This window comes from Papilio machaon, chromosome 2, assembly GCF_912999745.1.
Source record: "Papilio machaon chromosome 2, ilPapMach1.1, whole genome shotgun sequence".
In the NCBI taxonomy this organism is placed as follows: domain Eukaryota; kingdom Metazoa; phylum Arthropoda; class Insecta; order Lepidoptera; family Papilionidae; genus Papilio; species Papilio machaon.
This window is the reverse complement of record NC_059987.1, coordinates 1175466-1201663: the sequence shown is the minus strand read 5'-3', so window position 1 is coordinate 1201663 and position 26198 is coordinate 1175466. Positions and strand designations below refer to the sequence as shown.

General features: G+C 32.1%; 2 protein-coding genes across 2 annotated transcripts; one reads left to right on the top strand and one right to left on the bottom strand.

Annotated features, from left to right (window-relative positions):
• Positions 1-66: 66 nt before the first annotated feature.
• On the bottom strand, positions 67-3519 carry LOC106714157 (epidermal retinol dehydrogenase 2). The gene is made up of 7 exons (XM_014507120.2): positions 3424-3519; positions 2494-2632; positions 1884-2035; positions 1333-1510; positions 947-1132; positions 365-547; positions 67-176 (listed from the first exon to the last, which is right to left on the bottom strand). Coding segments are annotated over exons 1-7 (921 nt in total). The 5' UTR covers positions 3426-3519; the 3' UTR covers positions 67-95.
• A 5247-nt stretch (positions 3520-8766) lies between these two features.
• Positions 8767-22390, top strand: LOC106714151 (17-beta-hydroxysteroid dehydrogenase 13). The gene is made up of 8 exons (XM_045682553.1): positions 8767-8940; positions 11309-11376; positions 17347-17506; positions 17782-17933; positions 20213-20390; positions 20544-20729; positions 20922-21104; positions 22198-22390. Exons 2-8 carry the CDS (start codon positions 11315-11317, stop codon positions 22270-22272), a joined length of 996 nt encoding a protein of 331 aa, XP_045538509.1. The 5' UTR covers positions 8767-8940; positions 11309-11314; the 3' UTR covers positions 22273-22390.
• Positions 22391-26198: the final 3808 nt, after the last annotated feature.

The following is a 26198-nucleotide window of genomic DNA, read 5'->3' as shown; positions in this document are numbered from 1 at the left end:
TGTAAGTGTATATATTATGTATTTAGTAAAATAATACAAACATGTAAAAATAAAAATATTTTATTAGAAAAATGTAAAATTTATCTAAACAGAATTCAGTCGTGAGCATCGACACCGGTGTCTAAAAAGTCGTTGAAAGCAGCGGCCGCGGGAAACGGGAGAAGCCGGTAAATGTACTGCAAGTAAAAAACAACATTATGACGTAACTAATAAAGATCAATTCAGAATGATCACCATCAGATCATTGAGAAGGGTAAACATGGTCACCATTCGTTCTATTTAATAGACAATAGAGCATAGTGTCCCAGTCTTCAACCATTAAGTTTATCTTTACCAAACAACTCGGACTTTAGCAGTAACTTACCCGATTCATATAATGCAATTCAGGAGGTATAGTAATCTCCATGATATTCCTGAGCACAGCATCAACAATCATGTCGGCCGCCTCGTCAGCATTGACAACCTTCATGGCGTTCTCAAAGCGGATGCGAGGCTTGTGGCACAGTCCTGTGTTCACGATGTATGGGCAAACTGTCGTAAAGTGGATCTGCCAGTAGAATGATAAACAGTAGCTGTATTACAAATATTTTATCTGTTTTAAACTGAACAAGTGGACAAAGCTACCCGCAATAAGTTAGAAGGTTGTGGATTTGTTGGATTAAAGGTACTAATTGACAGAAAAGAATGGTTTTAAGATGCAGTATCTTCAAAATAAGTTAACTTATACTTAGCTTTTACGCAAAACATTCTAGAAGTAAATAAAGGCTATCGATTTTGCAATAACCTACACAATATCTTATAATCTAGTAACATCTAGTCAAAACATTACGTGTTACTGCTACTATATATTTTTGACAAATTCAGGTTAGCTAAGATACCAGCTTATTTATAGAATCTCTAAGTTTCATACTTGATATCATTGCCCAATATTTAAATGTATACTAACTCCACTGGTATCCCTGGGGTCGTCTCTCACTTCGATAGCGAGGGCCTCCATGATGCCCCTAGCAGCAAACTTGGAACCGCAGTAGGGCACTAAGTTACGGATGCCCATCAGACCCGCCATAGACGACATCGCCACGATGTGACCATGGTTACGCTCGATCATCGCTGGCAGGAAAGCTTGAATACACTGGTGTTGGAAAATAAGCGATTATTTAGGGACACTGATGATTAAAGCTTTTATTAACAACCAGTTTCATTCTAAGATAATAACAGACTATATCTCCAAGGCATCGAAAACAGTTTTAGTTAAAAGCTTCATACCATCTTCGATTATAAACTTAATACTTGTATCGTTAAGAAGCGGGTTCACTTGTGAATCTTGCATACCCATATATTGGCATTAACATTGATGTCCATCATGAGCCGGATCTCTTTCTCGGTCTGTTCGGTGATCGGTTTGCAGGGCATGATGCCCGCATTGTTGACCAGCACATACACGTCACCCGCTTCCCGACGGACCTGCTCAGCCAGCTGCAGCACCGCCGCGCGGTCCGTTACGTCACAACTGGAATTAACACCATTCACATTTGCTTGCCTTTAATTGTGCAAATTCCTTTACAATCATCAGAGCTGCTTTTTAAGATTAAATTTATTTTTAGCCGACTTCAAAAAGAAGGAGGTTATCAATTCGACTGTATTTTTTTTTATGTGTGTTACTGCGAATCTCCGCCCCTGGTGGTCCGATTTTGATAAAAATTATTTTAATCGAAAGGAAGTGCTTGCAGATGGGTCCCATTGTTTTTTTAAATAACTAGAAGACTAGCAGAGTTTTTAAATGTCAATAGACACACACCTTTTTCTAGTTTGCGCTTTCATTTTGTAAAGTGCAATGGGATTTATTTTAGTTTAATATGAAAATGGTGTTTTTGCTTACTTACACGTATTTATAAGCTTTTCCTTTCTCGGCTAATATCATGTTGTAAGTCTCCTCGTTGTTCTTGGCGTTGATGTCGACGCAGACCACCTTAGCTCCTAGTCGTGCGAACCGCAGCGCCATCTCACGGCCCATGCCATGACCCGTACCTGTGATCTGAACAGTTTGGATACTTCATATATGTTAAATGCTACCAGATTTAAAACCTCAATTGCCTATCCGAGAAGATGTCTTTTAGTGATAGATAGATATTATTGCCCGTTTATATACCCCAACTATATTTTGGTACTTTATCTGTCATGTTATTTATTAATGTTATAATTTAGCATCTTTGCTAGTCTCTTCAACTCTTAAGACTTGCTAGTGTGTTTTGTACTACTTATGTTAAAAAATTTATTCCAAAACGTTTTCCTATTTTTTATCGCTCGATGAGATAATGTAATGACTACTGTTGAAGTTATCGGATAATGTATCTTCAGAATATGTAATTAAAATGTGGTTATGTGGCATAGATAATCTCTTCAAAAATTAAATAGATATAAATAACTTTTATCCTATTTAAAAAAGTCATTATTATGTTATGTTCTGTACACAGCAAGATTATTTGCACATACCAGTACAACCTGCCCGGCGACATCCTTACGCTCAGCCGGCACAAACCATCGGTAGATAGCGCGCAAGATCTCGAAGTTAACTACCAGAAGAGTCCACAGGAGTTCGCGTATTAAACGCAGAGGCGAGTTGTCTCTACTCCTAGAAAATGTATAAGTTTTAATCGTAAATTCAATATTATTGCAAAGTTAACTTTATTCTAAAAGACTACATCAGTTTTAAAACTTGCCAAAGCTACATGCAGGATGGAGTCGAATGTATCAGCTTGACCATTGAAATAATCTCACAAGACAGCAAAGATTACAACTATAAAAAGCAATAATGCAATCAATCAGTTACACTAGTACATCATATTGTTCTTTGTTTATTAGTAAAATCATTGGTGGCATATTTTACTAATATTATAAATGCGAATATTTAGATGAATGAATGGATGGATGTTTGTTTGAAGTTATCTTCAGAACAGGTCAACGGATCTCGATGAAATTTAACATAGAGGTAGATCATAGACTGGACGAACACATAGGATACTTATTATGTTTTTTTTAATTCCGCGCGGACGGAGTCGCCAGCAACAGCTAGTTTTATATATTTTTACATTTACGTTACTAAGTTATTAAGCTTAAACAGTTTGTATAAACGTAATTTCACACTTAAGGAAACTATATTATATAATGTACATCTTTGCATAGAATTTAGAAAAAAGTAACTAAAATGGCAAACGATCATAACATTATAATCTTTTAGAATTCAAAATGAAAAATAATTCATTCGTTCATACATTTCTTTTGTACTATATACATATACTATGTGTATTATTAATCTAAACATACAATATAATAATCTATGTATGTCAACTTAGATAAGAAAACTATAAATACTAAAATTAAAATAAATTTCTTAATATAAAGTATGATGGAAATAAAACTTACATATTTCCCAACTAACAGTTATCCCTCGCAGCTGACACTTCGACCGAATGAAGATTGGTCCCAGTCGCACATTTAATACAGAATATGATAAGGTGTGATAAGCCTAGATAACTGGGACCGCTGAACTTCTTTCAATGTTAATTGTAAATGATAAGAAACATAAAAAATACATGTCTGATCACAGCAATAAAAACAAAGTCCCATTGTTATTATGAACAAAATAACGCCAAAAAGTACTCTAAATATTTTCAAATGGTTTCAATCAATAGAGAACGTGTGTGGTGAGATATAAACCGCCGCTTAGTCTTTAATTAGTCAGTAAAAGAAGCCAATACTGCTCTGGAATGGTTCTGTAATCAAAATAATTTTACGCCTGATAATTATGAAATGCAATTTTGTAGTAAAACATATTGCATTTGTTATTTTATTAGATCATTGTCTATTTTTCGTTTTTCAGTTAATCTGAATTTAGATAAATGATTTCATTTGTTTGAATATTCGTAAACCAACGTAAATATTTACATTTGTTTAATTTTTATATTTTTAATATGTTATTAAACCATTGTGCAAAAAAAAAAGATATTTTAAGGTTACTAGCATAATAATTAGCATATTAATTTAATGTTAAATGTGCTGCAAATTAAATTATGCGTTTTTAAATAACATAATTAATTTTCATCGATAATATAATTTTAATAGCTAGAAAACTTAAGTCATTCCTGTGTTCTTTGTTCTTTCTTGCTAAATTAAAGTGTGGATAGTATTAATTTTATTTTTAATCGAACAGTCTATCTTTAAAGTTATTGTTAATTTTGATTTTAAAAATGGACAATATAAAAATAAGTGATTATTAGGTTTGAGAAAGTATCAAATTTTTTTTTTTACTTAAATTGTTACTATACTGAAAATATTGGGAACTCGAATTGGTCAAGGAATAAAACAAAAAGCTAATTACACTTTGAAATCATAGGTGACCGTTATCAGTAAATGTATTTATTTAAATCGTCCGATCATCCATCTCCTATTTTCAATTACACTGAAATTTATAAAAAAGTAAATTATTATAAATTTTAATTAATACCATTTGGTATTTCGCTTTAAAAATGTTTGTTAATAGCTTTGGTATACATTAACAATATTGGTCATAGAGTATTACAAATATGTGACGTAACATTTGTAATAGGCAACACCCAGACATCTGTACTGGCAACAGTGGCGCCTCCCACGCTCACGGCGCTCTGAGGCAACTATCAACTCCCGCCATGGAATGGGCCCTATCAATCTTAATATTGCTATAAAATCTTAATGTAACTGTATTGTTCAAACCTTGGCTGATATGTTCTACGTCTGGTAAAAATGTTTTTATACCTCTTAATACCTCCACATAATCTTACTAATATTACAAATGCAAATGTTTAGATGAATGGATGTTTGAAGGTATCTCCGGAACGGCTCAACAGATCTTGATGAAATTTGGCATAAGATGATGAGCATAATCTGGAAGAACACATAGGCTACGAATTAAGTTTTTTTAAATTCCGCCGCGAACGGAGTCGCAGGTGACAGCTAGTATTAGCAAAATCTAAGTTTATTTTTAGCTATAAGTATAAAACTGTACAGCCAGAGAATGAGGGAAAAACCGTAAAATTAATGAAAAATTGTTAATTTCAATTAATCTTTATTGTATAATCTATTATATTTTTAAATATTGTAACTTTATTGTTATGTATACATTTGGGACAGGAAGTGTTTACAATAACTTCCGTTACTGCAGTTTTAACAAAAATATGAGAAATAATCATTTTTAAAATAATGTTCATTGGAAATCATTTTAAAAACTTAATAACCCAGACATTTATATTATTATAATTGTTCCGGCTACAAATCAAGGCCAAAAAATTAAAAATACATTCAATACGATTTGCATTCGCTTTTACGAATTCAGTCATTACCAAATTATGATTTAATTTAACAATTTATTTAGCAAACATTTGTGCTTAAATTTGATTAGATCTAAGATGTGAAACATAAAGGTAAATTGTATTCCAATGATGTTGTCATGCCCAAAAGAAACTGTTTAACATTTAAAGCTGATTATTTAAAGAAGTTAAATTAGGTAACCAAATTATGTTGTTACCATTTCAAATAAGTTGAGATATGGTTCACGACAATAGCCAATCAACAGGATTAGACCACAAGGTCGGTACGCCGTACCCGTAAGCACTACGCTTCTGAAGTGTTTTCCAACTTCCCAGCATCGATTTAATTAATTCTACATTCTTCTTTTATAGCATAACTGTTATTATAAAATCGCCCACACAAAATCCAACTCAAATTTCTTGCGTATAGTTAGTTGGTAAAGCCATGCGCAAGAGTTGCACCGTTGAAGAAATGTTTGCTTGCCGTTGTACGTCGTGTTGGTGACGCAAAACACTCGTTTGGCAACTGGCCACTGGCCAGCGAGCAGATCATCGGCCGCTTACCACGTGGCTGTGAAAGTAATCTATGAGATGATATAGCGCGACTGATGCATGTTGGCCAGTGTTTAACTTCTACTTTATAAGGTTTTATCAAATTATAACAATTATAATTGTTACGATTGTTAAATGTAATCTCACGATTGTTAATGAAAACTTAATTTACAAGTTATATTTTTTAGATTTCTAGAAAATTATATAAATAAACAAGTTTCGACGAAAGTACCAATAATTGGCATGATCACTATAGTAGAGTTTACCAATGATAATCGACCTTGTACTAGAAAGCAGTCGATGGTTTTTTGTTGTAAATACGTGCTCATAAATCCAAGGTCGCCCTTAAACTGTTCCAATGAAATTAAAAATGTTGCCAACCTTCCCATACCAATTAAAAAAATAAAAACCCGTGGAATGCGGTAGTACTCGTATTTTGCACTTCGGTGATTGTAAACAACTGCGTCACATGTATACTGCATTTAATATGAAAATGGATGATAAATCATTTTAGTTTAATAACAAAGTTTATAACAATAGAAACTAATTAATGAATGCGAGATAATAACAGATATTAGTAATTTGCAAATTGCACATACAAATTAAGATACGGTGCGAATTCTTCTTTGTAATCATTCCATTTTTGCGTGGCTTGTTCATTATTACATAAAACACAGATTTAACACAGATAGATATCTAGGCATAGACATACCTAGTTTAGTAGGTAAATCTGTGTTTTTTCTGAAGTCAATTAAACAGCGAGCGTACAAGGTTAATTTTAAACTAGTTTAATTAAGAAAAAACTAAATACAAATTCAAAATTCTAATCATTACAGGTTCTTCAGTTTTTTCTTTTTAGCGATTTTTGGAGGTTAAATTTTTCAAGATTAAAAAATTTAAAATAATATTGCACATTTTCACAAATAGGTTAAGATAATCTTTAAAAGATCAACTAAATCAATTTAAAAACAAATTATACAAATTAGTAATAATATAACTAGTTAGTAAGAATTACACATGTGTCCGATGTAATCTGTACATGCCTTTAATTGGTATACATGTTATCCAAAATGTATCAGTGAACTTTTAATATGTTTCCATTCAATATGTATGCTGTTGGCGTGATTAAATAAATAAATAAAATAAATAAACTAAAAAAATCTCTGGGTATACCCCAGAGATTTTTTATACGAATCTAAAGACACCTGACTCGTTAAAATCAGCGACTCCATACGGGCACAATGGACCTTACATAGTATTCACATATTCATTTATAAAAAGATAAAAACATTTTTATGAACATTTTTTCTGAGTCAGTCGGATAAAACCATCTTAACCGCAAATTTTTTTCCTCTTGCCAGCCAGGTAATAACACTAGGTAATTTTAAATTAACTAGTATTTGAATATTAAAATTTAATCCAGTAAACAACGTGATAAAAACATCTCTTTGTTCTTAACGTGTTATTTGTTTTATTGAAAAAAATCATTTAATATTTTATCGTAGCAATTAAAATTATATAGTTAAATATATTAAGGGTTTACTTGAAGGTTTTTTTTTTGTATAAACTTGTCTTTTTTTATGAATTGAGTAATTCAAGGTTATAACATTTTACTTTAACTTATGTTAACTATATTAATCTTAAATACGCGATTAAAAAAATTTCGTAACTATCTTCCAAAAATGTGATCTTACTATGACCGTCATAATATTCTTCTTGAGGTGCCTCTCCGACTAGCGAAGGTTGGCGGTCAGTTCTCCATATTTCTGTTTATTCTTTGCGAGGCGAAACAGTTGGGCGGCACTCGTAATTCCAGTCCACTCTCTGATGTTGCGCAACCACGATTTCTTCCGACGGCCAACACTCCTTTTGCCGGCAACTTTTCCCATCAAGATGAGTTGGAGGAGATCATATCTGTCGTGCCTGAGCACGTGTCCGAGATAGGATACTTTTCTCATCTTGACGGTCTGCAAAAGTTCCCTTTTTTGTTGGACTCGTCGCAGAACCTCCTCGTTTGTCACTAATATTAAACCGGTACAAAGCTCGGTTCACTTCTGCTTTCGATAGACCATAATTATTTTAAATCATAAGTGTATGTTCGTCAGAGGTGGGGACGCTCAGAACGAGGATATATCCCCCTTCCAATGTGTGAATTCCCTGTGACGTCCACTTGTATTGCCAACAAGAATATTCTGATTGCATAGATACCAGTAATTTATGGACCGTCGGAAGATTTTGACTACCTTGAACTCTTACGTAACAAAATCGCCGTACGTTAGTGCACTAAATTATTGCTATGAAATTATATAGAAACAGATTTTTATATTTCTTTTTCGCTCAATTATTGCAAACGATTTTTCTTCCATAATAGAACAGATTATTTAGACGGGTTATATATATTTACCGGAACTAACAAAGTAATTAACTAGAAAATTATTTCGAGAAAACACAATTGTTATCTTTGGTTCATGAATATAAGTCGGAGCTTCAATCACCCAAAACTGTCATGAACTAATGTTGGCCAAAATATTATTGATATATTACAACAAAAATATTAATGTAAATAGGTTTCATGGAAGGTAATTAATTTACATCGATGAATTTTTAGTTTTACACGTTTTTCTCTATAAGTTATAATACTTTAAGACATAAGGAAATAATACAAATAATGTTTATATGGATGTAACCTTTTTTAAACGGGCAATTTAATTCAAGAACAAGATCTGGTTTTCATATTACTAGGAAGCTTTGCAAATTATTCCGTCTCGCAAACGTGTTATCAGGACAATATAATAATAATAATATGTTGGGTGCCTATCTATGTATACCGACCTAATTATGAGAGCATCATGCAAATACAACTGGCCGGTATAGGTTTGTTCCGCTGGTGTCATTTAGTCGTTCGCGGTATCTGTCAGCTGGCGGACGCACAGAGTTGTCTTTGCCTTTTACAAATTAAAAATAAAACTTACATTTCCCGCGTATTCAGACAGTTCATAGAATAGTGACGCGTAACATATTTGTCCTTTCTAATTTGTCAACAAAAGTAAGTTTATTTTTATGTATCTTATTTAATTATTAATAATAGTTGTTACAAATTTATGCGAGATATTGAATGCATGATTGGTGCGTAGTGTGTGTTATACTTCAAAATATATTTCAATAAAAAAACGATAGCAAATAGGCGGGAAGAGTTACAATACTTTACTATTTACATTCCTTACATGCAAATTAACAATGTCATTAACATTGCATTAGTAACTTAGATTATCGAATTAAAATTGATATTGAACTTTAAATTATGATAATTCTTTTTTAATATGAAGTTACCGTGTTATTTTTTAGCCGACTTAAAAAAGAAGGAGGTTATCAATTCGACTGTATTTTTTTTTTTATGTGTGTTACTGCGAATCTCCGCCCCTGGTGGTCCGATTTTGATAAAAATTATTTTAATCGAAAGGAAGTGCTTGCAGATGGGTCCCATTTTTTTTTGTTTTTTTTTTTAATTATGACAAATCTTTTGTGTTTTTAATTTAATAGAAATATTTAATTATTGAGTGACAATTAACGGCTTGAATTAATATATTTATCATAAAATTTGTAACACTAATAGAATTTATCGTATTAACATAAAAAGTTAACCTAAAATAAAACATATTTAAATTTAATTAAAAATAATTTACTTTCACTTTAATATAAAGCAAAAATGTCAAATTATTTTGTATTTGAAGGTACTCAAGATTAATTTTTTAAAACAAGTTGAGTAACATATCGTAAGACTCTTTCTAAACAACTTTACTATAAATATAAGTGTGTCATTGTCAAGGTGTTCTCGAAGGCACCGTTTATTGAGGTACCGCCGGTAAATATCAGCCATTTATTATAATTATAATGCACTAGCTGTCGCCTACGACTCCGTCCACGCGAAATTGAAAAAACTTAGCCTATGTGAACTTCCAGACTATGTTCTACATCTGTGCCAAATTTGATTGAACTTTCCAGAAATTTGAACAAAACATAGTGTTTTTGCTAAATTTTCGATTTCAATCGGGTGTTTAAAGGCGAATAGAAATTCCCATTGGGCCTATTAATGATATATAGGCCGATCAGATCAACGGGAAACATCCTTAAAGTCGTGTAATAATTGATTTAAAAACTAGTGACAGTAACCAATCGAAATAACTTCTCAATAATATTATGTTGAAAAAAAAAAAAAAATTTTGGCGCTTGTATGGCGACGATCTTTTCATCGATTAAGCAACTTTTCTAGCGAAAAATTTGCTTACTATATTTTTTGTGGAAAATATTTAGTACCAAACTAACAATTTTTTAAAATCAAAGCTTTTAAATGTAGCTATGTCTTAATATTCCGATACATCGATAACAGTCTAGACTAAACGTGTTTAATAAAAAAAAAAACTTACAAAAGATTGAATATTGAACCGGAATATTTGGCACTGCAAAAAAGACTATGTTTTTGCCACTTTACTTATATGTGTTTATGAGACTCTACCGATTGACTTAACATATTAAACTAGCGGTCGCCAGCAACTTTCGTTATTTAAAATAAAAATAAAAACCTATGATGTTCCAGCGTACTTCAGCTACCTTCACATCAAAGTCCCGCCAAGATCGGTTCAATTAAACAATTTAAAAAAATGTTTTTTTTTCGTTATTAACAACGACATCATGAGTACGATATCTGTAATTTTACATACGGACATTCCTATTTTATTAATAGGTATTAAGAGATAGATGTTAACAGACTTGATATTCTAAGAAACTGGATTCTTGCCACGATTAAGCTCCCGATATTTTATTTCTAACAAACATTATGTTTGTAAAAACCACGACAGTTTAAAGTAAAGCACACTTTTTTAAATAAACTGATATTTCTTTTCTTGTATCTATTTCATTTAGTTTTAACAGTGGTAGATCCCGCAAAACTAATAATTGTTACTGCACGAATGGGCCAGGTTGACTGGTGAAATACCACGACCACACAGAAAACAGGCGTGAAGCAGTTCCGCTTTTCATCTGATGAATGCGCGTGTCGGAGGCCTTATCCACGTTCCCTTCCCACTCTTTTTTTATAAGGAAAAGATGAGAAGGGGAAGTGGATTTGGCGAAGGAGGAGATGCATAGGAAATGGAAATATCCTTAGATGTCCATGGGCAGTGGTCGCTTCGCTATTCGGCGAATTCAGGTGGCAGCATGTTCATTTGCCACCTTAATATACATATAAATAAAAAATAAGCTCAGAAATTGGACTAGAATAGAAATAGTCGAATTTTGGCATCTGATCCCACGACTGTGGGACTGGTGGGTCGGTTATCCGTTCCCTCAATCTTTTTTTATTAAGACTAAAAGTTAAAGTTAAGTTCATTTTATGAAATAATTATTTTTTGTTTCAGATAAAAATGGCAACAGTGCCGTCTAAAAAGAACGGTATGACTTACAATGTGATGGCAAAAGCACCGTGGTAAATATTATCATAAAATATTTTTAACTACACAGTTTTTTTTTAGATCATATATATTTTAAAATACATAAAATATATGACCGAAGCGTGGGATTATAATCTGTAGTAATAAAACATGTCATTGTGTTTTCTGCGTTTCTTGATAGGTTAATGACCTGTTATTTTCGATGTTTTATTGCAATACTGTGTCTTGTTAATGAATTATCTATCAATATAAGTATTGAAATGCAAATATTGTATTAATAAAATACATTAAATATTGAAATATTAATGAGGTTATCGTTTGTCAATTTGTATTGACTCACGCTCGCTGATAGGGCTTAGGTCCACGCCAAGTTTGCAAAGGTTACAGCTAAGTCAGGTCTGGCATATAAGATTTTTTTTTCATTTTTTTGGATGGCTCGTTGCATACTTTTGCGTAACACTTTTTCCTCTGGGTGTAATTGTAGAGGATAGAGGAAATTGTAGAGGATACTGAACTCAAATATTAGCGTCGGAAATAGGACATGAATTTAATTGATGTTTCTAAAGAAAAAAATGGTTATTGTGAGAAAACTATAAAAGATAGATATATACTATCCCGGACTTTTTTTTAGCACATTTAAAGAGCTACAATTCTTCGCTGCATCATTCTTATGTAGGTCCTATAGTTTAGCCTACGTAAGCGCTGAAAGCATAAATGTCCCTAATTTTCGCAACAAATTTTGAAGCTATATTCAAAATCTACTAGTCTTACAGTTATTTAATAAAAATGGGACCAATCTGCAAGCACTTCCTTTCGATTAAAATATTTTTAATCAAAATCGGACCACCAGGGGCGGAGCACATAAAAGAAATACAATCGAATTGATAACCTCCTTCTTTTTGAAGTCGGCTAAAAAGATAAAAAAACGCGTAAAATAAGATACAAATTAAAAGAACATACATACTTTTAATTACATGTAATAATATTTTAATGATTTAGTCATAATTTTACATCATTTTAATGGTTAAAATAAAAGTAATAAATGTATAATTTTTTATTATAAAATATTTTTCTTTATCATAAAAGTAGCAGACCATGAAAATATGGCGGCATTGAAAAATAAACGAAAAGTTATATGTTTTTTAAACATAAGTCCTTATTTAATTGTCAATGTTTATATTCTTTTAACAATGTTGAAGGTTTAATTTAATTTAACATCAGATTTTGCATGGTCAACAAGTCGCTAACAGTATATAAAATATTAATTGAAACGTACAAAACACAAAAAATATTAACAATACCAATTTTTTATTTCTGTTCCTTTGCAATATTCCAGTGTTTTTGTACTTTAGTCAAGTAATTATTCTATAATATTAAATATTTTTGCTTTTAATGTCTAAAACTTATGAAATTCTTTATTTTGTTTTCATATCTAAGGATTCGTTTCACAAAACATACGTAGTTAAACTTGACTCTTATCGTACGGAATTATAATTCAAATTATATGCGTATGCCGGTTATCTTCACGGTTATGTTCAGCTCATTTCTAAATTTATATCAAGTTTTCAACTAACTTAAATGTGTTGGATTAACGTTTGCAATGTCTAGATTTATAGCTTGAATATCGTAACTGATGTTGTCAACGTAAGTCTAAGAAGAGATTTAGAAGGAAGTGACGACTGAAACGAGGGAAGATAGATCATAAATTGGGCTCCACTTTCAGACATGAAGATGTTGACATGCTTTACATATATGTCATAGAAAGCTTGGTATGAATCTCTTAGTTCTTAGACATATATTTATTTGAGCATTTTAATGAAAAGGTGTGGGGACATTTCATGGACAGTGTCGAGTTGTGTACGGTCAAGAAAGGCCATTAGAGGGCAGATTGGTGCGATTTAACTGCGCGGACATGCGTCATTGCCCAAGCAGTGCACTGCGATTGACCTTTTATGGAACGTGCCTACACATGTGACATTGAAGTCTAGATTCAAACCTTTAGCGTAAAATCAACAATTATTATGTTGTTTATTTTTTATTTTATGTTTCAACGAGTATTTAAAAGTTAATTAAAAATTAATTTCATGAACCATTATCAGTTTCATTTCATAAATCTGAATGTATTAATGATTTCAAATTCAAATTATTCTTTCACAAAAATGATTCTGTGAAAGAGTTAAATTAGTCAAATCAATAACTATCATTGATTTTTTTATTTGACATTAATTTATACTGAATCGCTGTAACATTGGTAACATTTAAACACCGGAAGGCCGGGAAGGATGTTCGTGGCAGGATAGACTTACATTTTCAACACGTTTCCGTCGATTGCACATTATCGTACAGCGCTGGTCGAGCGCGCGTCAGTGAAAGTCGAGCTCGCGTTTGTACAGCATAGCTGGTATGCTGTAGCTGGTAATTGTTGCCATTTGAACTGATTTATTATGGGGTTCAATGTGTCTTTGGATGCGTCCGGCAAGAAGAGGTTGATGTTCTTTGAGTGAGTTCTTTGACTATTTTTTAGACGATTTAGACTATTCTTTCACAAGGCACGGTTTAAAGTTAGCTGATTAATTTTAGTGCGAAAAAAACGTTCGTCTGTGTATTATTTTTGAAATAAAATCTTGTTTTAGTGTTGCGTCTGTCTGTGTGTCGTAAAAGCGATAAAAAAACGAAAAAGTAAAGCATGTTATACGATTACTTGTTAGATGTAGTTAAGACATTATAAATGTGTAGTGTTGGTTTAGTTTAAATTGTCTGAACTATTATGAATTTATTATTTTAGAAGACGTTATAAATATAGTAAGGGTGGCGGTGGATCAGGGGTTAAGTTGCCTTGCAATTTGCAGGTCCAGGGTTTGAATCTCGCCATGTACCAATGTGTTTTTAGATATTCGATTTACATAATATAAATTTTTCCAACGTTCCGATGTTGAAGGAATACATAGTGATGCGACCTTTACTAATCTGAGAAGAGATTCAAAGATATGTCGAACAATCAGGCCCAGCGTTGTTAACTATGGCCGTCACCCCTAACTTAGGGCAGGTTCTTAGTGAGCAGATGATGATGAGAGACTTTCCTAATAGTGCGAGAGGTAGTGTTATTAAAATAGTCACTTGTTTAAGACGAAAATATTGTAAATTGGATTGCTGACTTATAATAATCAAATCGAAAAAACTTTTTAAAATTAATGGCCAAACTTAATTACCATAGAGATAATTAAATTTAATAAATTCTTTGTATTTTTTGTTAATTTAAATTCGTTAGTTCTTTTATTGTGAACAAAAATTTATTATGAATGTAGAAAAAATGCGTTCACGTTAAGAACTTTGATCCTTGTAATGTTATTTAAAATGGTAATTAACAATTAACATCAACTTTTTTTTATTCTACGACTTCAAGACCTGGTAGAAAACTTTTAATTATGTCAAATCAAACAACGAATTTAATTAACAAAGTTGACACTGAGTGGAGATTTGTTATTACAAGTTCAAATATTTTATAATCATTAAGCAAGTAAAGTTTAGCAAATATCCTGCATTCCAGAATCTTCTACAAGACTTATGTTTATTATACCGCATATAAATTGTTCAATGATATCGTTAAAATTCGACTTAAATGCATCTTTTGAAGTATCTGTTAGTTAATTCTATGTCCATTATAAATTCAATTCCTAACCACCGCTACCAACCGCAAACGCCAGAGCCAAAATGAAGGTCAAATAGGCACAAAATAACAAGGGTTCAGCCTATCCATGGTTAGAGATCAGTAGCTACATTGGACTTATGGACTAAGTACATATGTACTTTTTTACCGTGCTTCATTCTGCGTCGCATTTGATAAGGCTGAGTAATTTTCCAGTGTTTTCTGTGATTATGCGCAATTCAAAATTGTATGATTATACCTGGGTATGACAGGTATGCAATAACAATTCAATTGTTCCATATAAATTGTACCTATTTTCACTAGCCACTTTGTCGCGTGTCTCTGGCTACGCACCTCTGGCATTTTGTATTGGAATCGCGGTCGCGCCAGTGGAAATATACGACTATATAGCGGTTGTGAGTGGTCGGCTTACCGCTCAGTAATAATAAGCAGATATTTATTTTAAATGCCATGTTAACTGCCTACCCACATACAATACTGTGGACCTAGTACGAATATTTGTGAAAATCGCCATCGTATCGTCATCTACGAAATATATATTAAAATTTGTGCAGCGCTCCATCAGGCGTAAAGTTTGTCGATGACGATACGAAGGCAATTGTCGCAAATATTCGTGCTAGGTACACAAAACATTTCACAGGTACGAAAAACAGCCTAAAAATAACCCTTGTTTACATCGCATTGTCATCGCAAATTGTCGGTTAAACATAGGGATATTGAATCTTATTCATTTATAATTACTTTTAAATACATAACAATTTATATTTATGAGACTTTAAAATTAAATAGATATTTAACGAAGCAAAACACGTTATTAATTATAAGCTAAAGAAATATACATACTATGTAAATTACACACATAGACCGTCGGTGGCTCACGGGTTAAACACTTGACTTGCAATCTGAAGGTCCTGGGTTTGAATCCCGCCATGTACCAATACGTTTTAACAGTGGTAGACTCCAGCAACAACAACATCCGTTGCATGAATTAGCTGGCTCGCTCGACGAAATACCACGACCACACAAAAGAGAGGCGTGAAGTGGAAGTAATTCCGCGTTTCGTCTGATGAGTGATGGGAAGGGGAGGTGGATATGATGGAGGAGGAGATGCATAGGAAGATTAAATATTCTCTTTTTGTGCCTCTTCTCCTTCGTCGATTGATGGTAGGCAACGCATCTGCAATTGCTAATGTCTATAGGTAGCGGTCGTTTCGCCATTTCGGCGAATTCACGTGGCCGCTTGCTCGATTGCCACCGTGTAATATAAAAAAATGTTTTTCGATTTTCGATTTACATATGTTCATCTATCCGACGTTCTTACGATGAACATATCTGAGATGAAATTCAAAGATATGTGTGAAGTCAACCAACCTGCACTTGGCCAGCATGGTTGGCTATGGTTTTGTCAACCCCTAACTTAGAGTAGGCTCCGAGCCCAGGACGTATAGTGAGCTGATTATGATGCAAATTATGCAATTAAATTGAAAAAAGGCAATTAAACACAAAATATTAACGTAAGTAAATGTACTTTAATAATAAACATCTTAAAATGCATAGCATTTAAATCCGTGCTAAAAATATTAACTGGTTATGTGTACTTTTTTATTAGTCTTTTGTTAATTAAATATTCAATTTTGTCGTTGGCTCGCGACCAAATATTGAATTAGGAAACAAGGAAGCGGCGCATTGTTTAGCAGACGCTGTTGACAATGAACTAGCTATAGCTTTATTTATAAACATCAATAAAAAAAAAAGTTTTATCTTCACGTTATGACAGAAGGTATTGATGGTTAAAGAATTACCATTCAGCAGTATTTTGGGTTTATTTATTTGTCAACTAGCTGTCGCCCACATCACCGTCCGCGCGGAATTAAAAAAAACGTAATAAGTCTATGTGTTCCTCCAGACTATGTTCTACATGTGTGCTAAATTTCATCAAGATCCGTTGAGCCGTTCCGGAGATACCTTCAAACAAACATCCATCCATTTACATTCGCTTTTATAATATTCTCCCGCTTTCTTGTATCATTTGGTATATCAAATGCTGTGGTTACATAAATAACGCCTAATATAATGTCTTCCAAAATATAAATTTGTACGAAATTGTTCGAAATTTAAAATGTATGCGATGCGTATCACGATTCGTTTTACGACTATTAGCTAATACATTCTGAATATTTAATTTCAAGTTATTATTCATAATGGTTTTTATAGCGTTAGAATTAATTACTTTATAACCTTTATATTTTGACCTGTCGTTCTGAATTACGGACATGAATGGTGTCTAAACAACACAATGTTTCTTGCGATGTGATTATATCTGGTGTTTTGATTCCAGGACGGATGAACAAGGCATAGCGATGAAGGTGTACCAGGGCGTTATGCTAGCCGTGGAGATCTTCATCCTCGCTATCAAGATGAACATCACCTGGACGCTCGCCATCATACAGTTCTTCTTCCCTCCCGAACCGAAGAATGTCCAGGGAGAGATAATATTAGTAGGTATCACCGAAGACCGAAATCCAATCGATCCTTGGCTATTTATTGAAATACTTCCTCATTGAAAAATACAAGTTTTTCTCTAAGACTATTTAATTGTTCTCAGTAGGTATTCAAAATAATTTTTGCCCATAATAATTTTTACTGACACTAATCAATGAAAAAACAAAATTAATTAAGAAGAAAAATTGTCATTCTATAACTGGTCGAATTTAATACAATATTCGAAAGAATTAAAAAAGAAAAATATTAAAAAGGTTTCGATGTTACCTAGATAACAGGAGCAGGTCACGGCATGGGACGCGAAATGGCGTTGCGCTTCGGCAAACTGGGTGGTGTGGTTGTGTGCGTTGACATCAACCCCGCCGGCAATAAGGAGACCGTAGACATGGTTAAAGGACAGGAAGGGAAGGCACATGCATATCAGTAAGTTACCTTAGTCTAGAAAAGAAAAATGAGAAAAAGTTGTTGACCTGTTTACCCTTCCTTCATTTTTTTTTTGTTATAAAAATGCATTTTTTGGTTTGGCATTTCATTCACTAATTTTCGCAACAATCCGTCAGTATGTACCTATACAAAAAAACTTGAGAGGTGTCAAGGGACACCCGGATGGAACGAAGTTCCTTTCAATTAATTAGTGAAGGAACTAATGTTTATTCTATGAATAAAAAACTTAAGTCTTCACAAGAAGTACATTTTATTTCTATGAATTTTCGTTATATATTGTCACGTCGTTGCCATGGTGATATAGCAAAAAGTGTCGTGACAACTTATCGTAAGAATTTTTTCCGTCTAGCCCCCTTTCACAACGCGCGATAAGGAACTTCGTTCCAAAAATAGGATGCAATTTTATGACTATCAATTTATCAGAATTTTATGCTAGGATTTGTGAATAAATAAATTTTAAATAAACAAGTGGATAACATATAATTTAATATGTTTTTTATATGTGTTTGCATTGTGCTTAATAATAGTAAGTGAAACCGATCTTCAGAATGGAAACAAGTCAACCAAAGATAACGTAACTCGATCATTGTATTTTAATTACGCTATTGCCTTGAAGTCTTCATTATAACAATCTTACTAATATTATAAACTAGCTTTTTCCCGCGACTCCGTCCGCGCGGAATAAAAAAAGAAAAGAAAACGGGGTAAAAATTATCCTATGTCCGTTTCCTGGTTCTAAGCTACCTGCCCACCAATTTTCAGTCAAATCGATTCAGCCGTTCTTGAGTTATAAATGGTGTAACTAACACAACTTTCTTTTATATATATAAGACTAGCTTTTTCCCGCGACTCCGTCCGCGCGGAATAAAAAAAAAAAAGGAAACCGGGTAAAAATTATCCTATGTCCTATTCCTGGTTCTAAGCTACCTGCCCACCAATTTTCAGTCAAATCGATTCAGCCGTTCTTGAGTTATAAATGGCGTAACTAACACAACTTTCTTTTATATATATAGATGTGAAAGTTAGATGAATGGATGGATGTTTGTCAAAAGGTATCTCCATAACTACTGAACGGAATTCGATGAAATTTGGTACAAATGTAGAATTAGTCTGGAAGAACTTAGACTACTTATTAATTTTTTTAATTCCGCTCGGACCGAGTCGCAGGCGACAGCAGCCGAGTAGCAAGCAAAAACAACATTTTTTGTTTTTCAAAACATTTTACCATTTGTCCGTATTCGTTTTTCCACTAGAAATTTAATTCTACTACGCATTCCACTAATTTTGATTTTTTTTTAAATTGAGACACAAGCAGTTCTTTGATTAATCCACTTGTGCTAGGATAAGAAGCTTGTGCTAAGATATGGACTATTAATAGTCGTATGATATAAAAGAAAAACAACATGTGAAATAAACTTCAATAGGATCATGCGACACATTTTCGACATTGACAGGGGGGCGCTAGTGAGCTATTATATTTTAATTGACTCATGACCACCGGATCAGATATCCTTGTCAATCTATAAGTATTGCCTATTCTTTCTTTCTTTCTTTCCTATATTATATTAATGTACTTGTCTTTATCTATTATACATATTCACTGTAAAGTCTGCAAACTTTAGCAGACATGTAACCTTGAATTCAAGCCATACAATGCTAGTTATGTCGTCACGAATTTCACAAGACGAAAATGACTTCAGCAAACAAAAGTTAACGAATGTGTATTTGCGTTGAAGTCGTGTTAAAAGTCGAAAAAAAAAATTAAAATAATGTTACAACAAAATGTTTTACTAAATTTGAAAAACATCATTTTCTGATTTTTCAACGTAAATAAGATTTATAGGTAGAATAAAAAGATTTTTTATCATCCTTCCAAAGGTTCACCAAAATCTGTATACTGGTTTAGGGGATATTTTAAAATTTTTACGAATTAATAATTTTTTTTATGATATATTTGACAACAACTATTTGAGTAGTTTTTCCAAAAAAAAAAATTTGTTATACGCTAACACAATGTGCTAAATTCTCAAATAGGTGTTTATTATACGTCATGTTTATTTAGCAAAGGTTTGCACTTGTGTCCGTCGAGTTATTAATAAAGTAAATGTGACTTGAATAATACGTATTTTGTTAAAGTCTTAAAGTTTTTTAGGATTTAAAGTTTATATCATTGACTTTATTATTAGAATATATACTGGCTGTATGAGGCGCATGATTATTTAAACAGCACATATTACAACTGTTGGTTACGTGACCAGATGTGACGTCACGGACCGAAACGCGATCAACGAGCTCGCGGACAAGATCCGACGCGAGATCGGTGACGTCACGATGTTGGTGAACAACGCGGGCATAATGCCCTGCAAGCCGCTGCTGCAGACCAGCGACACGGAGATACGTACTGTCTTCGAGGTTAACGTGTTGGCTCAGCTATGGGTGAGATTCTACATTATCTTCAACTTTATCCAATAGACCAAAGGTACTCGTATAACGACCAAATGACCAAAGGCTGATTTTGTTATTCGGCATAAATATACCCTGAAGGTTAATCAAGCTGTAGAAAGTATATTGAAAATTCAATTTTGTCAGTTGATCCAAGCGTTCTTGCCGCACATGATGGAAACCAACCACGGTCACATCGTGGCGATGTCGTCTATGGCGGGCGTCGTTGGTCTCCGGAACCTGGTCCCGTACTGCGGCACTAAGTACGCGGTCCGCGGTCTCATGGAGGCCTTGCACGAGGAACTGCGCGAGGACAAGAGAGACTTCAGTGGTGTAAGTGATTATTTAATATTATAACTGTCTTTTTAGGTACCCTGAAATTCTGGCGTCATTCGGGCTAAAGTCTCTTAATGAGAAATCTAGTCCAAAATTTGTCTTGTCTTGTCCTTTTGTGTCTTAGTATTTCTGACTTGGACGAAGTCAACATTCAGGTTCCACAATCGAGTTCCAACTCTTCATTTTCAGATCAAGCTGACGACTATCTGTCCGTATATCGTGGACACGGGTCTCTGTAAGAACCCGAAGATCAAGTATCCATCGCTGATGAAGATCCTGTCACCTCAGGAGGCTGCAGACAGCATTGTGGACGCGGTGCGCCGCAACTACCACGAGATCACCATACCCAGCTCGCTCTACTACATCAACCAGGTAATAGACCAGGGCGAGTAGACAAGTTATAGGGTAACTTGCCAGTGTGCTAACAGGCTATAGGGTAACTAGAGTATATGGTAACTAGAGTATAGGGTAACTAGAGTATAGGGTAACTAGAGTATAGGGTAACTAGAGTATAGGGTAACTAGAGTATATGGTAACTAGAGTATAGGGTAACTAGAGTATAGGGTAACTAGAGTATAGGGTAACTAGAGTATATGGTAACTAGAGTATAGGGTAACTAGAGTACAGGGTAACCAAGAAAAAAGATAATCAAATTATAGGATAACCAGGCAATGGGGTAATCGTGCTAAAGTGTAACCAAGCTGTAGGGGAACGGTGCAATAGGGTTATATTGGGTATAGGGTAATCAGGCTATAAGAAACCCAGATATTAGAGCCCTCCAGCAAAATAAATAATTGGAACAGAATATATGATGTGATTCACAGCTAAAATAAAAAAAAAGATTAGCATAGAATATGCGAATATAGTACAGTTCAAAATAATTAACAAAAAACTAGTTATATATTTCTAAAAATTGATTTTGAAAAACACCGAGTGATGGTTTATTCTGTTTTAAATTAGTTATCATTTAAAGTACCATGTAATCTATGTTTTGTAATGAAATTCATTCAAACTGTGCTCCAATAATAAATGTTGTAATTTTAGTTTTCAATAGCGTTTTTTATTATTAACTAGCTTTTACCCGCGACTCCGTCTGTGCGGAATAAAAAATAGAAAACGGGGTAAAAATTATCCTATGTCCGTTTCCTGGTTCTAAGCTACCTGCCCACCAATTTTCAGTCAAAACGATTCAGCCGTTCTTGAGTTATAAATAGTGTAACTAACACGACTTTCTTTTATATATATAGATTTAAAAAATTCTGCGCTAATAGTTTAACCATTAAAAAAAATATGATCGTTGAATGCCCTTTATTAAAAAAAAAAAACAATTATTAATGTAAAAAAATTTTAACTAACATTTTTTTAATTTGTATTCTGTCCCGAAATTTAAGAAAGTTGAGTACAATTAATTGGTATTTGTTTTTTTTTGTATAACTTAAATTTTTTAATAAATATTATTTTTCAGATATGTCGGACGATGCCGCGCGCTGTGCCTCTCCATCTTAAAGACTTTTTAGACTCTGGTCTGGAGGCACATTAATTTCAGTTTTTTAATTTGCAGCTTATTTTTGCCTATCACTAGAAGTTTAAAAACTTGTGTAAATGTTTATTAAGTTAAATATATTTTATACAGGTAAAGGAAGCATAATTGAAAAAGAAAAAAATAAATAGCAAAATTTTTTATAAAGAGTTTTTCAACACTTTGAAAAATTTAATGTGTATTTTGTGATATGATTCAAAGTGATCTGACGACAGAAAAAAAATCATCAAAAATTTTTGCCAATTAATAAAACTATCTGTAATTTAAAAATTTAAATAAGAATAATTTTTAAGAATCAATTTAATTTATAAAAATTATGTCACATTTTTTCAATTTTTTTTTTAATCCTGTAAAAATTCAATTTATCTTTCTTTGTAAAATGTATATCATTTTAGTAAAATTCGATAAAATATAATATAAAAAAAATCTAGTACAAAATTTTGTGACAAAAACAATTCCGTTATTCCAATATAAGATTAAGAAATAAATTTATATCATCGGTGTTGGTTTTTTTTTAAAAAAAATTTGAAAAAATAAATTTTAATAATTTTTTTTTTTTAGTTTTTGTATAAGTATGGTATTTTTAATCGAATTAATGAAAATTCTGAACGTCCTTATTGTGATATGATTTTATGCGGGTGAGAGAATTAGATATATTTTAGTATAAAGGGTGTTTTATATTATCTAATATTATAATTTTTATTTATTTATTGTATATTTTTTTATAAAACAATGATATAATTATGAACTGGAAACTGGTTTATTATATTTTTTTTTTTATCTTTGTGATAAAATATAAATTTATATAACAATAAAAGTGCCATTAGTTTATTTATAATGTAACTGTCAAATTATAAATACCACAGATCGTTAATTTTATATTTTATTAATACTGATAATGAGTCTGTTGTGATGTTTGGTGATATTGTTGTAAGATTGTGATGTTGTTTTAAGTGAAAGAGTAATAAATAATTAAATATATATATATATATATATATTTTTAATTCTTATTCCTTTTTTTAAATATATCAATTGGTAATAGACAAAAAAATAATATTTTTTATAAAAAAAATTTGCCACTTAATTTTTTTTTGTTTATATTATAACTTTATAATCAGCAAGTAACCTAGGCTATTTTTCCTGTCTTTGACTACTGAGGTTCATCTCCCAGGTGTTATCCCACACATGTGGGGTCGGCGCATAAGGTTTTATCAACCTTAAAGTTTTGACTTTTTTTGAGACTAGACTGAGGTAGGAAATAAAATGTCAGTACAGATCTAATTACACCTTTAATTGATTAATATTAATTCACTACAATTTACTATGAAACATCGACCTCTTTGGAAGTAATAATATAATGGAGGCAAAGGCAATTACAAAACTCAAATAATACCTTAATCGTGTCAATTTACAATGTTTGAGGTTAGATTTTTTTAATTCCTAGCGAAACTAATAGACTGATTTGTTTACATATTGTGTACATTAAAAGTAATTTATTCACAGTAATCTTGGTTTCGAAAAACTTAGCGAAAGTATAGTTACCAAAAAAACAATTTCAAACAAAATGCACTCAAAAGTAACGTAAAAAAACAATTTCAAACAAAATTCACTCAAAAGTAACATAAAAAAACAATTTCAAACAAAATGCATTCAAAAGTACCATAAAAAACAATCTCAAACAAAATACACTAAAAAGAAACAAAATAATGTCATGAAAACTTCTTTCTTTCTTTCTTCTCTCTTTCAAAAACCCTCTAAACTCTAAAGAAAGTTCTCTTCTTTCTTGTAACATGTCTATATTGTATAATTATTGTTATTTCGCAGTCGGTGTCGACCGAAGTAAATAGGTGACATTTTATATTTGAGATGTATTAGACATACTTACGTTTATGTCCCTACTTAGGCCGAAACCGACTCCAAAATAACAATAATTATACAATATAGACATGTTACAAGAAAGAAGAGAACTTTCTTTAGAGTTTAGAGGGTTTTTGAAAGAGAGAAGAAAGAAAGAAAGAAGTTTTCATGACATTATTTTGTTTCTTTTTAGTGTATTTTGTTTGAGATTGTTTTTTATGGTACTTTTGAATGCATTTTGTTTGAAATTGTTTTTTTATGTTACTTTTGAGTGAATTTTGTTTGAAATTGTTTTTTTACGTTACTTTTGAGTGCATTTTGTTTGAAATTGTTTTTTTTAAGTTACTTTTGAGCGCATTTTGTTTGAGATAGTTTTTTTTGTTTTGAAGTCGGCTATTTTTTTTTCTTAAAATGTTTGTTTTATTTCTCAATTTTTAGTGAATTTGAAGTTTAATTACAAATTTCCTTAATACGAATAAGGACATAAATAAGACAAATAAAGAAAAGGACTTTCCTATTTAATATGTGTGTACTTCAATTCAAAAACTAATTTAGAATACACCAGATAACCACTTATCCTTTAAACAATGAAATAATTATCAAAATCGGTATACAAATTGAAAATTAACGAACTAATACATCGTAGCGTGCCTTTAATTTTGTCCAGCCGCGCGCCGCAGTAGCATTTTTCGAATGCGCGTAGTTCTTAATAATTTAATATCTTCCAAACTATTGATCAGAATTACATAGTTTAAAGGCTAATGTAATCTGCATTTAATACTCTAGCCATCAAACATATTTATTTGGATAAGGATTCATATCGAATATAATATAATAGCGCCGTAAGCTTACGACGCTGTTTTTCGTGTGCAATTTAATCGAAGTTTGTTCATAATAACATGGTTTTTGTGAGACATCCATAGATGATAGATATATGCCACCTAAGACTTTTATTTAGCAAATTTAAGGATCTATAATTACTCGATACATCATTTTAATGTAGGTCATATAGTTTGACCTACGTAAGCCCAGAAAGCAAATTTGTGCTATTCATTGTAACGCGATGTAGCATTTTTCGTTTCCGCGTAATTTTATTCTTACGATATCTCCTAAACTATTAGACAGAATGATATAGTTTCAATTGCAAATATAATCTACATTTAATTCTCTTGATAATGAACATGTTTATTTACATAAGGGTTAATACTGAACTTGAATAATAGCGTCGGAAATAGGGCATGAATTTAATTAATCTTTCTAAAGAAAAAAATGGTTATTGTGAGAAAACTATAAAAGATAGATATATGCTATCGCGGACTTTTATTTAGCACATTTAAAGAGCTACAATTCGCCATACATCATTTTTATGTAGGTCCTATAGTTTAGCCTACGTAAGCGCTGAAAGCAAAAATGTCCCTAATTTCCGCAACAAATTTTGAAGCTATATTCAAAATCTACTAGTCTTCTAGTTATTTAAAAAAAAAAACAAAAAAATGGGACCCACCTGCAAGCACTTCCTTTCGATTAAAATAATTTTTATCAAAATCGGACCACCAGGGGCCGAGTTTCGCGGTAACACACATAAAAAAAAAAAAAAAATACAGTCGAATTGATAACCTCCTTCTTTTTGAAGTCGGCTAAAAATATTTTCAACATTATTTTTACAATCTCACAAAAATATCTGACCTGGTTAGAATAGCGCTGTTAATGTATTAAGTTGTATCAGATAATAATATAAAATAAAATATAAAATTGAAAAAAAAAAATAAGACACTATAGTCCGGTCGCGGAGCAGGAAGAATTTCGTACAATGACCTCTTTACCTACTGACAGAGGTTACAAACATTTTTGTATTTAGTGCGGTTTACATGAATTATTTGAAGGAGAAAGAAAAATTACCAACTTATAAAATATAGTTATTATTATTATATAAATCATTTATTTAGATTTAATAATACAAGTAATAAAAATCTAGACAAGTATCTAATAATAAAAAATCAAAAATCAGAATCCGATTCCTCTGTTTCGGAGTAACTGTTATTTTGCTCTATTGTTTGTTGAAGAATTCA

Coding starts and splice junctions, on each gene's coding strand:
- LOC106714157 (XM_014507120.2), bottom strand. Junction 2,036..2,493: donor TCGCCGGGCAGGTTGTACTG/GTATGTGCAAAT, acceptor CAAACTGTTCAG/ATCACAGGTACGGGTCATGG. Junction 1,133..1,332: donor ATGTTAATGCCAATATATGG/GTATGCAAGATT, acceptor TTCCAACACCAG/TGTATTCAAGCTTTCCTGCC.
- LOC106714151 (XM_045682553.1), top strand. CDS start 11,315: ATGGCAACAGTGCCGTCTAAAAAGAACGGTATGACTTACAATGTGATG. Junction 17,507..17,781: donor TCCAGGGAGAGATAATATTA/GTAGGTATCACC, acceptor GATGTTACCTAG/ATAACAGGAGCAGGTCACGG. Junction 20,730..20,921: donor ACAAGAGAGACTTCAGTGGT/GTAAGTGATTAT, acceptor CTTCATTTTCAG/ATCAAGCTGACGACTATCTG.